The sequence below is a fragment of the Mesoplodon bidens genome (genome assembly GCF_964165515.1).
Source record: "Mesoplodon bidens genome assembly, chromosome: 14".
In the NCBI taxonomy this organism is placed as follows: domain Eukaryota; kingdom Metazoa; phylum Chordata; class Mammalia; order Artiodactyla; family Ziphiidae; genus Mesoplodon; species Mesoplodon bidens.
In genome coordinates this window covers 27,720,705-27,734,225 of record NC_138170.1, presented here as the reverse complement: position 1 = coordinate 27,734,225, position 13,521 = coordinate 27,720,705, and the positions used below count along the sequence as shown (strand labels likewise).

Genomic DNA, 13,521 nt, shown 5'->3' with positions numbered 1-13,521 from the left:
TTCCTCTGATTATGAATTTCAAGTAATTGTGATTTATTTATTCCTTCCTTTCTTTTTTCTTTTATCCTTCTTTTCCTGCATTCCATCCTTTTTTCATTCCTTCCTTCCTTCCTTCTAGTTAGGCAAAGTAAATGATTATTTTTAAAATTGCAACACACCCTTGCTTGAAGTCTCTCAAAGACTTTAGTAGAATAAAGTCCAAATTATCTATCATTATAAAACAAAGTGCTTCACAATTGATATTTACCTACTTCTCTATGTCATTGCTACCGTTCTTCTACACCAAAGAAGTATGATTTTATTTCATTATTTCATCTTTTTACATGAAGTTGCCTCACGTAAAAATGTCCCTTACTCCCTCCTGATCCTTTCTCCACCTGGACACCTCCTGCTGGTCCCAAGATACTCCTGCTGGACACTTCCTACTGGGCCTTTTCTGGTAAGTCTTCCCTGAAGGTCTCACAGCTGAGATAAGTACCACTCACCTCTTCTTCTAGACCTGTCAATGTTGATTTCCCTTGGAGCTCAATCCTCACACCTTTTCTCTATCTATATTAAATTCCCAGAGGAAAGCCAGCTCCATGGCATAAAATACCATCTTTACACTTATAAATTCTAAATTTTTGTGTCCAGCTATGACTTTATCCTGTCAATTTAATCTCTATGATAAATGACTAATAAATACCTCAAGCTTAATATGTGAAAAATGGAAATCTTGATTCTACTGCCACTCCCCAAAACTGTTATTTTCTCGCTGTTCCCCATCTTAGTTAATCCAGTTTGCTTAGTTTAAGTATCTTGGAATTATCCTTGACTCCATTCTTTCTCTTATAATCTCATACTTAATCTAGCAATAAAACTTGCCATCTCTATGTTCAAAAATATTTCTTACCACTTCCAACCCTACCACTGTAGTCCAAGTGACCATTATCTCTTACCTAGACTACTGCAATGACCTTCAAATTGGATTCTCTTCTTCCTCTCTTACTGACCTATAGTATATTTTCCACATAGCAACTAGGGTTACCCATCATAAATCAGGTTATCACCACCATTTCCAATCTTCTAATGACCTCATATTTCATTTCAAAATAAAATATAAAGTATTTACTGGTGCCGACAAATCCAGAAATCATATGACTCCTGATGATCTTGTCTCTTACCACCCTTACCAATGATAAATACATCATGGCCAGACTGACCCCCTTGCATACTGATCACCTTGAATACACCAATACCTTCTACCATATTGTTACCGCTGACTGGACTGCTTATCTATCAGAAATCCAAGTGATTCAATTTCTTATTTCATTCAGGTCATTTATTTTTCTTCCTAGCTCTTACCACTATCTGACATTATATTAAATTTTTTGTTTGTGTATCATCTATCACCCTCACTAGAATAAATGCTGTGTAAAGTCAGGAGACTGGTTTATTGCCTGGTATGTAGCAGATGCTTTATAAAAACTTGGAGAATCAGTGAGAGATTTAATGTATTTATTATATTATTTTTTGCACAGTTCTTTATAGAACTTACAGTGTTTGTCTTCCCCGTAGATTATAAACTCTAAATCCAAGGACTAAGCATTTTCTCTTCCATATTTTATAGTAGGTACACAAGCAATATTTGTGATGGGGTAAATTAATAGATACCTTCATTCTGTTTTGTAAGTGAGGGAATTCTTATAAACAAGGAAAGTTAAGGATACCAGCTTGATTAGGTCATATATGGTAGAAACAAAAAGGAACTCTGCAAGAAAATACCTTGAAGACCTTCTGATTGTTTTTGCCCCTTTTTCAGCATTAAGGTTTCCATCTGTAAGTGAAAGTTTTCTGGAAACAGTAGCTTAGGAAAATACACAATATGTAGCTGTTATAATTGCCATGTTTATACTGAGTTCTGGGTTAGCTGGTCTGAAACAGTCCTGGTAAAAATAAACTTTCAATGTGTTTTAAGCAATCAGTGTTTCCAATAAGCCCTGTCAACATGACCTTTAGTGGTCTCCAGAACTTCTCCTTTACTAAGTATTTAACTGGCTGCTCAACCTCTATGGCTTCCTGTCTGCCTTTAATTTTCCCTCAGCAATTTTAATGCTGGAACAACAAAATACACAAGCCACCCTTTGGGAGGATTTCTGACCATAATTTGAAAAGCCCTTGAAATAAGAAAATTGAGATGGATTAGGGGAAGAATAGCAGTACATATTACATATTCCCCATAGGATAAACAAGTATAAATGAACATCACATTCTAACTCTCTAACTCCTATTTTCTATTGAATACTTAACTATAAGCATCTCCCTCATTTTCTTTCCTAGAGAAATTTTGGCTTCCACATGTAGAAATATTTTTGATAAAATTATTACCCATGCCCCATAATAATGCTAATATTAAGAGTACTTATAATTCCTTTAAACTATCTAAGGAAGGTCATCCTGAAATTCTTAAAGCTCTTGTCATATTTTCATACTAATAGTTGGGGCCTCTTTATGAAATAAGTCTTTCCCTCACTAAAATTGTGTCAGTATTACTACAAGGAGACATCATTGAAAAGTTTACAAGTAAAGATACCAACATAATATCATGCATAATTAATTATGTTGTAAGTTATTTTATAGGGAATTTGAAACAACCCATGGTCACATCATGAATGTGTAACTCATCTAGCAGGTAACCTAATCATAAACATAGATAAAGAATACCTTGTTGTTACACATCTCACTTTATCCGTTTTTTCAGCTTCACTGAGGTACAATTGAAAACAAAATTATAAGACATTTAAAATACATATTGTGGTGATTTGATATACAAATATATTGTGAAAGGATTTCTTTTCTATCATCTAGTTATTTAACACATTCATCACCTCACATATTTATCTTTTTTTTTAGTAAGAACATTTAAGTTCTATCCTCTTAGCAAATATTATACAATACAGTATTATCACCTATAGAAACCATGTTTTACATTAGATCCTCAGACCTTATTCCTCTTATAGCTGAAAGTCTGTACCCCTTTTACCAACTTTTCTCTATTGCCAAACCCACTCTCCCAGTACCTGGCAACCACTTTTCTACTCTCTGTTTCTATGAGTTTGAATTTTTTTAAGATTCAAGTGGCAGGATTTCTTCATTTTACATGACTGAATAATATTCATATATACATCTATATACACACATACACACATATATATGGATACATATATGGAGAATATGTATATAACATTTTCTTTATCCATTTATCTGTTGATGGACACTTAGGTTGTTTCCATATCTTGGCTATTATGATTAATTCTGCAGTGAACATGGAAGTATACATAACTCTTCAAGATAATGATTTCGATTCTTTTTAATACACACTCAGAAGCAGAAATGCCAGATCACACAGTAGTTCTATTTTTAATTTCTTGAAGAAGCTCCATACTGTTTTCCATAGTGGCTGTACCAGCTTACATTCCCACCAACAGTGTACAAGGTTCCCTTCTCTCCACATCCTTGCCAGTATATGTTATTTCTTGTATTTTTGATGATAGCCATTCTAACATGTGTTTATCTCAGGTATTATCTCACTGTGGTTTTGACTTGCTTTTACTGAAAAGACTATCCTGTCCTCTTTGTATATTCTTGGCCCCTTTGTCATAAATTAATCGACAATATATGCATAGATATATTACTGGGTTCTCCAGTCTGTTCCACTGATCTATGTATCTGTATGTATGCCAATACCATACCGCTTTGATTACTATAGCTTTATAATATAATTTGAAATCAGGAAGTGTGATGCTTCTAGCTTTGTTCTTCTCTCTCAAGGTTGCTTTGGCCAGGATCTTTCATATATTTTTCTTGGAACAGAAAAAAGAGCAGATCATACCAACAATTTTTTTTTCTTTTTTTTTTTTGCGGTACGCGGACCTCTCACCGCTGTGGCCTCTCCCGTTGCGGAGCACAGGCTCCGGACGCGCAGTCCCAGCAGCCATGGCTCACGGGCCCAGCCGCTCCACAGCATGTGGGATCCTCCCAGACCGAGGCATGAACCTGCATCCCCTGCATCGGCAGGCGGACCCTCAACCACTGCGCGACCAGGGAAGCCCACCAACAATTTTTATATGTCTTAAAATATAATAAACAATATGAATCAAATTGGATTTCTTCTCTTAAATCCATTCTCAAGGGAAGGTACCAATAAATAGGGAAAGAGAACAAAATGATCGAAAAAAGGAGGTACCATAAACATAAATCATGATTTCAACTCTATCGCTTCATATCTAATTAACACCTTCTAGATTTCAAAATGGTGACATAGATTTGTTTCAGAACTAAAATAATCAAACAATAACAAACTCCCAAAGCATACATGTTGGCCATTATGTCAGAATCTCCCATTTCAGTTTAAGATATTGCCCTGTTACTCTTTCTGCTTAATATTTATTTAAAGCTCACATGGCAATATAAATGAGTTTCCTAAGGCTCTTTACTCTCCAGAAACTCATCTACCATCAAGTCTTCTTTTGCCCTTGAAGAGTGTCGTTTTTTCCATTTAATCCAACACTGAATCAAAACTAGTCCTGTGGCCTTGTAAGATGATTATAAAATTGCTAACTACAATAGCAAGGGACAGAAATTCCTCACTAAAATGTATAGTTAAAAGAAAAAAAAACTGGACCCGGGACACAGAAAAGAAAGGATAGCTAAATTAAAATTTTTAAATTGCTGTTGATTTCAGCTGCAAACACTGTTTTCTAGACCATACTTAAAAATACTTGACTGTCAGGTGGTGAACTGAGGAAATAGTCATTTTCATGAATGAAATATAAGGAAGATTTAGTGGACACAGCTGTAGACCATTTTTAGTTTAAACACCCCAAAATTAGCATTGGTATTTGTTTTCCTAAGGAAATCATAAGGACTTATTCTGAAGACCATGTATGACTTATGGGAGAAACAAAGACGTGTTAGGTAGAATGCCCCAGCACACCAGAAGCACTTCTACAGTAATGTAGGGCTTTCTCACCTTAAAAGTCGTGGTGCCATACAGCTTGGTGGTGTGGACGGTCTCTGGAAGCACATTAGTGATATTGGTGATGAATTCTTCCAAGTACTTACAGGATTTCTCCAAGTGTGTCGTATTGATAATAATCTGCACAAGCTAGAAAATAACAAGAACATGTAAGAATAATTTGACTATTCACCCTATGATGAATCTGATGGTATAAGAAAAACAAAAGGCATAATGGCAGAGGCCATCTGTATTCTATAAAAAGTTAATGTTAGAGCACAGGCTTAGGTATCACTTCCTCTGTGAAGACTTCCCTGACTTCCCAAAGCATCTTATATTTCCCCCTAATATAGGAGCAATTGTCACTATTTTATACTTGTTTTCTTCGGTTCAAAATAAAGAGTAAATTAAGATCAAAAACTGATAGTGTTTAGCATAGCACCTGGTAATAAATAATTGCCAAATGCATGAAATAAATGAACTCCAATTAAAAGAACAAGAATGACTGAAATGCCAAGGAGATTCAACATTAGGCATGATGAACACAGGAATGTTGGAACAGGTTGCAGTATATTAACAAACTACATTAGTTTGTGAAAGAAAAAAACATGAGCACTGAAGTCAGAGAAACCAGGGAGCAACTACTTACAAAATTATTGATATTGAGAAAGTTACTTAACTTCTCTAAGCCTCTTTCTTTACCCATAAAATGTTAATAATAATTTCTAAATCACAGACTTATTATGAAAATTAAATATTCTGTAGTTAATACTATTTTCCTTTTCCTACAGAGTAGATCCTTAAACAAGACAGTACTGGTAAGATAAAAACTCATCTATAAATTACTTTGAGAGGAGGATAAGGAAGAATACTACTGTCTGTATAGAATTAAAGTCTGTAAAGCACTGCACAATTCATTTTCTTAGATCCTCCTCCCAGCAACCTGAAGAAGTAAGTTAAGTGGACATAATTATTACTTCCATTCTACTATAAGAGAAAAAAGAAAATAGGAACTGATTTACTCTAGATCATGTAACATTAAAACTGGGATTCAAATCCAAGTAATCAAGCTTCAAGTTATGGACCTCATTCAGATTCGATGGAGAAATTAAACCCTTTACATACAAGCAAAAGTTAAGAGAATTCAGCACCACCAAACCAGCTTTACAACAAATGCTAAAGGAACTTCTCTAGGAAGGATACAAAAGAGAAGGAAAAGACCTACAAAAAGAAACCCCAAACAACTAAGAAAATGGTAATAGGAACACACATATCGATAATTACCTTAAATGTAACTGGACTAAATGCTGCATCCAAAAGACGTAGACTGGCTGAATGGATACAAAAACAAAACCTATACATATACTGTCTACAAGAGACCCACTTCAGACCTAAGGACACATACAGACTGAAAGGGAAGGGATGGAAAAAGATATTCCATGCAAATGGAAATCAAAAAAAGCTGGAGTAGCGATTTTCATATCAAACAAAATAGACTTTAAAATAAAGACTATTACAAGAGACAAAGAAGGACAGTACAAAATGATCAAGGTATCAATACAAGAAGAAGATATAACAATTGTAAATATTAATGCACCCAGCATAGGAGCACCTCAATACATAAGGCAAATGCTAATAGCCATAAAAGGGGAAATCAACAGTAACACATTAATAGCAGGGGGCTTTAACACCCCACTGTCACCAATGGACAGATCATCCAAAATGAAAATAAATAAGGAAACACAAGCTTTAAATAACATTAAACAAGTTGGACTTAATTGATACTTATATGACATTCAATCTAAAAACAACAGAAGAGACTTTTTTCTCAAGTGCTCAAGGAACATTCTCCAGGATAGATCATATCTTGGGTCACAAATCAAACCTTGGTAAATTTAAGAAAATTGAAATCATATCAGGTATCTTTTGTGACCACAGCACTATGAGACTGTATATCAATAACAGGAAAAAATCTGTAAAGAATACAAACACATGGAGGCTAAACAATACACTCTTTAATAACTAAGAGATCACTGAAGAAATAAAAGAGGAAATCAAAAAAATACCTAGAAACAAATGACAATGAAAATATGACGACCCAAAACCTATGGGATGCAGCAAAAGCAGTTCTAAGAGGGAAGTTTATAGCAATACAATCTTACCACAAAAAACAAAAAACATCACAAATAAACAAGCTAACCTTACACCTAAAGCAATTAGAGAAAGAAGAACATAAAACCCCCAAAAGTTAGCAGAAGGCAAGAAATCATAAAGGTCAGATCAGAAATAAAGTAAAAAGAAATGAAGGAAACAGTAGCAAAGATCAATAAAACTAAAAGCTGGTTCTTTGAGAAGATAAACAAAATTGATAAACCATTAGCCAGCCTCATCAAGAAAAAAAGGGAGAAGACTCAAATCAACAGAATTAGAAATGAAAAAGGAGAAGTAACAACTGACACTGCAGAAATACAAAGGATCATGAGAGATTACTGCAAGCAACTATAAGCTAAGAAAATGCACAATCTGGAAGAAATGGACAAGTTCTTAGAAAAGCACAACATTCCAAGACTGAACCAGGAAGAAATAGAAAATATAAACAGACCAATCATAAGCACTGAAATTGAAACTGTGATGAAAAATCTTCCAACAAACAAAAGCCCAGGACCAGATGGCTTCACAGGCAAATTCTACCAAATATTTAGAGAAGAGCTAACACCTATCCTTCTCAAATTCTTCCAAAATAGAGCAGAGGGAGCAACACGCCAAAACTCATTCTACAAGGCCACCATCACCCTAATACCAAAACCAGACAAAGATGTCACAAAAAAAGAAAACTGCAGGCCAATATCAATGATGAACATACATGCAAAAATCCTCAACAACATACTAGCAAACAGAATCCAACAACACATTAAAAGGATCCTACACCATGATCAAGTGGGGTTTATCCCAAGAATGCAAGGATTCTTCAATATATGCAAATTAATCAGTGCGATAAAACATATTAACAAATTGAAGGAGAAAAACCATATGATCATCTCAATAGATGCAGAAAAAGCTTTTGACAAAATTCAACACCCATTTATGATAAAAAACTCTCTAGAGAGTGGCATAGAGGGAACCTACCTCAACATAATAAAGACCATATATGACAAACCCACAGCCAACATCGTTCTGAATGGTGAAAAGCTGAAAGTATTTCCTCTAAGCACAGGAACAAGACAAGGTTACCACTCTTATTCAACATAGTTTTGGAAGTTTTAGCCACAGCAATCAGAGAAGAAAAAGAACTAAAAGGAATCCAATTCAGAAAAGAAGTAAAATGTCACTGTTTGCAGATGACATGGTACTAAAAACAGAGAATCCTAAAGATGCAACCAGAAGACCACTAGAGCTAATCAATGAATTTGGTAGAGTAGCAGGATACAAAATTAATGGACAGAAACCTCTTGCTTTCCTATACACCAATGATGAAAAATCTGAAAGAGAAATTAAGGAAACACTGCCATTAACCACTGCAACAAAAAGAATAAAATACCTAGGAATAAACCTACATAAGGAGACAAAAGACCTGCATGCAGAAAACTATAAGACACTGATGAAAGAAATTAAAGATGATACAAACAGATGGAGAGATATGCCATGTTCTTGGATTGGAAGAATGAACATTGTGAAAATGACTCTACTGCCCAAAGCAATCAACAGATTCAAATCCCTATCAAACTACCAATGGCATTTTTCACAGAACTAGAACAAAAAATTTCACAATTTGTATGGAAGCAAAAAAGACCCCAAATAGCCAAAGCAATCTTGAGAAAGAAAAACGGAGCTGGAGGAATCAGGCTCCCTGAGTTCAGACTACACTACAAAGCTACAGTAATCAAGACAGTATGGTACTGGCACAAAAACAGAAATATAGATCAATGGAACAGGATAGAAAGCCCAGAGATAACCCCACACACATATGGTCACCTTATATTTGATAAAGGAGGCAAGAATATACAATAGAGAAAAGACAGCCTCTTCAGTAAGTGGTGCTGGGAAAACTTGACAGCTATGTGTAAAAAAATGAAATTAGAATACTTCCAAACACCATACACAAAAATAAACTCAAAATGGATTAAAGACCTAAATGTAAGGCCAGACACTATAAAACTCTTAGAGGAAAACATAAGAAGAACACTCTTTGACATAAATCACAGTAAGATCTTTTTAGGCCCACCTCCTAGAGAAATGGATAAAAAACAAAAATAAACAAATGGGACCTAATGAAACTTAAAACCTTTTGCACAGCAATGGAAACCATAAACAAGACGAAAAGACAACCCTCAGAATAGGAGAAAATATTTGCAAACAAAGCAACTGACAAAGGATTAATCTCCAAAATATACAAGCAGCTCATGCAGCTCAATATCAAAAAAACAAACAACCCAATCCAAAAATGGGCAGAAGACCTAAATAGACATTTTTCTGAAGAAGATATACAGATGGCCAACAAACACATGAAAGAATACTCAACATCACTAATCATTAGACAAATGCAAATCAAAACTGCAATGAGGTATCATCTCACACCAGTCAGAACAGCCATCATCAAAAAATCTACAAACAGTAAATGCTGGAGAGGGTGTGGAGAAAAGGGAACTCTCTTGCACTGTTGGTGGGAATGTAAATTGATACAGGCACTATGGAGAACAGTATGGAGGTTCCTTAAAAAACTAAAAGTAGAACTACCATTATGACCAAGCAATCCCACTCCTGGGCATATACCTGAGAAAACCATAATTCAAAAAGAGTCATGTACCACAATATTCACTGCAGCATTATTTACAATAGCCAGGACATGGAAGCAATTTAAGTGTCCATCGACAGATGAATGGATAAAGAAGATGTGGAGATATGTACAATGGAATATTACTCAGCCATAAAAAGAAACGAAATTGAGTTATTTGTAGTGAGGTGAATGGACCTGTCATTCAGAGTGAAGTCAGGAAGAGAAAAACAAATATCATATGCTAACACATATATATGGAATCTAAAATTTAAAAAAAATGGTTCTGATGAACCTAGGGGCAGGACGGGAATAAAGTAGCAGATGTAGAGAACGGACTTGAGGACCCAGGGAGGGAGAAGGGTAAGCTGGGACGAAGTGAGAGAGTAGTATTTACATATATACACTACCAAATGTAAAATAGATAGCTCTTGGGAAGCAGCTATATAGCACAGGGAGATCAGCCGGGTGCTCTGTGACCACCTAGCAGGGTGGGATAGGGAGGTTGAGAGGGAGACGCAAGAGGGAGGGGATATGGGGATATATGTGTACACATAGCTGATTCACTTTGTTTTACAGCAGAAACGAACACAACATTGTAAAGCAGTTATAATCCAATAAAGATGTTAAAAAAATAGTTTGAATTTAGAGACTGAGCTTTGGACACAAATTCCATCACCTATAAAATTACCCAAAACATCAGCTTTTTAACTTTAGAGATAAAAAAACACCCACCAAAATAAGCAATTCCTCACCTTCTTCCTTTCAACATGTTTCTCCTTCAGAGGAGGACAAAATTTTTAATATTTAAATTTAAAAATTTAAATTGTCTACATTAAATCACTCTTCTTCATGAGTGGGAAGGTGGCTAGTGGCAAGGTTGTCATGATAGGGAAGTCAGAAAAGTAACAGAGTTAATTTGGGGAACTGAAAATTTTCTATTTTAAAATGAGCATTACCTATAGGGAACACATTCTATCTATCAAAAGAAATCCTAATAATAAGGAGGAATCGTGTCATGTTATAGAAATAAAAAACAGTGGCAGTCAAAGAGAAAATTGTCGTGTTTTGCAGGATATTGGCAGTTAAAAAAAAAAATAAAGAGGCAGCTTCACTGGGTACAGCAGTAATTTCCCATGACTTTTTAAAGATCTGTCAACACAAAAGATCACCATGAATTACATCAATTGGCTGTCAGTCACTTTTGAAATGTTTCATTGCTGAGCATAGAATAGACTATTAAAACACTCTAGGATTACAGTAGATACCATGTCATTTTCAAAGGGAATATTGTCTGTTAATGAGGTCTAAGTGATCTCTACTCCTGAATGACAGCTAACCAAAATCCTTAAAATGGCATTTACAAATGTGAAGCCAGATGCTTTGGGGGTAATTTTGAACTTAAGGGTGAAAGGAAGCAATTTCAAGTATCAACTTCCATCAGAGTTTGAGCTCCTTTGATATTTTTAGCCCCTACTTCCCCCTCTCTTACAAAAATATATCACTGTAGCCATCCAAACTGTCCTTATTGTTTCAAGGACATGGAACTAACAATGTATTAAGATATTGGTTATATATATAAAGTGGAGTTCTGTGAAACCTGTCCAGATGAAAAGAAAACACTATAAAGCAAACAAATACCTCTCACAGCTAAATGATAGAAGTCACTTAGGCTAAAAACCATTAAGAAGCAGAAATTTTTTCTGTCTTTCCTTCCTAGTATCAGAGAGAATCTAATAAGGAAGGCACAGACTAGACTGTGGAAGTCACTTCTTTTCCAACCCTGCTCCGATTACTGCAGCAGAGCCTGAACCATGATCACAGAAGATATTCGTATTTTTGACCAACTCCAGGGAAAAAAAAGGCTCCATCTTCTTCAATAGTTCAAAACTAAGCCCTAAATTCCACGAATTTAGGTGTCCATTCCCAATTATAAATTACTTCTGTGGTATACAAATCTACTTGTAATTAGGATCAATATTATCTTGTTTCCCAAATCAGAGAATTTAGTACATTGAAGCTCCAAATGGACTAATCCAAACCAAGAAAATGACTCCTCTCCACACCATCAATGCCTCTCAAATAGTGATTTGCAGGAAGATGAAGAACTAAATAACAGCCTTGGTTCTCATTCACAAAAATAAGCTATCCATAAGACTTCAGGGAATTTTATCTCCATTTCACCCCAGCAAGGGTATAAAAAGCTGTGTCAGCTACTCATTTTATACCCTCTCCAAGGCAAATACATAAACTGCTAAAATACTTGGAACTCCTGGTTTCAAATTCAAAGGTCTAGTACAGAGCTTATATTTGAAAAGACTTATGTATAAAATGTTTTAACATAATATTAGCAATATCACTGTTGTTAACAACTGGGGATGAAAACAAATGGTATGTGGGAGATAAATAACACAGGACAGAGCCATATGGTCATCAATCCAGACTATAATAAAAACAAAGGATGAATACAAATCATTGGTCATTTATTCAGGTCTTCTGGGGCATTATTATAATCATAAAAATGTAAGTACTCAATATGGTATCACTACCAGGACCTCTAAATTTCTTTAACTTTACCCTAAGAACCTACCTACCTACTTTCTTTTTTTTTTCTTTCTTCTCTCTTTCATTAATTAATAACTCCTATGTGCCATGGAACTGGGATAGAGCTGTCCACAGTTATACACAAGACAAAGTCCCTGGCTTCATGGATATTACAGTAAACACATACACATATAAACATATAGTATGATGGCAGGTGGTAATAAGCACTGGAAATAGAAGGGAGGATAAAGAGTTACCTGGGGATGTTAGATCTGAGCTATTTTGAGATAGGGTGGTCAAGGAGGGCTCCTTAAGGAAATAACATTTGAGTAGGGACTTAAGTGAAGGTATACTGCTATCATCTGTAATAAATAAATTCTTTTAAATCTAATTTATATTTTAAGACTTTCTATCAATACATTCTTCACAAAGAAACAGTATCCTTTGATTCATCATAAACCTTCCAAAGTTAACTAGTTCTCTGATATTCTGAGATTAATAAACTAGTGGTTTATTTCCTTTCTCTCCATGATATCATTTTTAAATTAGTTTAGTGAAAAAGCAAAGGTTTAGAAAAAAAGAAATCTTATTTTAAAACTTACTACAAATCTTTTTTTAAAATTATAGTTGATATACAATGTTGTATTAGTTTCAGGTGTACAGCAAAGTGATTAAGTTATACATACTTATATATATTTTTTCAGATTCTTTTCCCATATATTGATAGGTTATTACAGAGTATTGAGTAGAGTTCCCTGGGCTATATAGCAGGTCCTTGTTGATTATCTATTCTATATATAGTAGTGGTCCCATCTCCTCCCCCTCAACTTTCCCCTCTGGTAACCATAAGTTTCTAAGTCTGTGAGTCTGTTTCTATTTTGTAAGTAAGTTCATTTGTATCATTTTCTAGATTCCACATATAAGTGATATGTGATGTTTGCCTTTGTCTGACGTCCTTCACTTAGTATGATAATCACTAGGTCCATCCTTGTTGCTGCAAATGGCATTATTTCATTCTTTTTATGGCTGAGTAATATTCCATTGTATAAATATACCACATCTTCTTTATCCATTCATCTGTTGATGGATATCTAGTTTGCTTCCATGTCTGGGCTATTGTAAAGAGTGCTGCTATAAACACTGGGGTGTACATATCTTTTCAAAGTATGGTTTTCTCTGGATGTATGTCCAGGAGTGGGATTGCAGGATC

The 13,521-nt window shown here is 35.0% G+C and overlaps 1 protein-coding gene across 4 annotated transcripts in view; it reads right to left on the bottom strand.

Moving 5' to 3' along the window:
- The window catches only part of EXOC6B (exocyst complex component 6B), a 722,789-nt gene that overhangs the window by 290,182 nt on the left and 419,086 nt on the right, over positions 1-13,521 (bottom strand). For all 4 annotated transcript variants that reach the window (XM_081253931.1, XM_081253933.1, XM_081253934.1 and 1 more), the window contains exon 17: positions 5,012-5,146. In XM_081253931.1, coding sequence (XP_081110057.1) covers positions 5,012-5,146 — 135 coding nt within the window. The remainder of the gene's footprint in view (positions 1-5,011; positions 5,147-13,521) is intronic.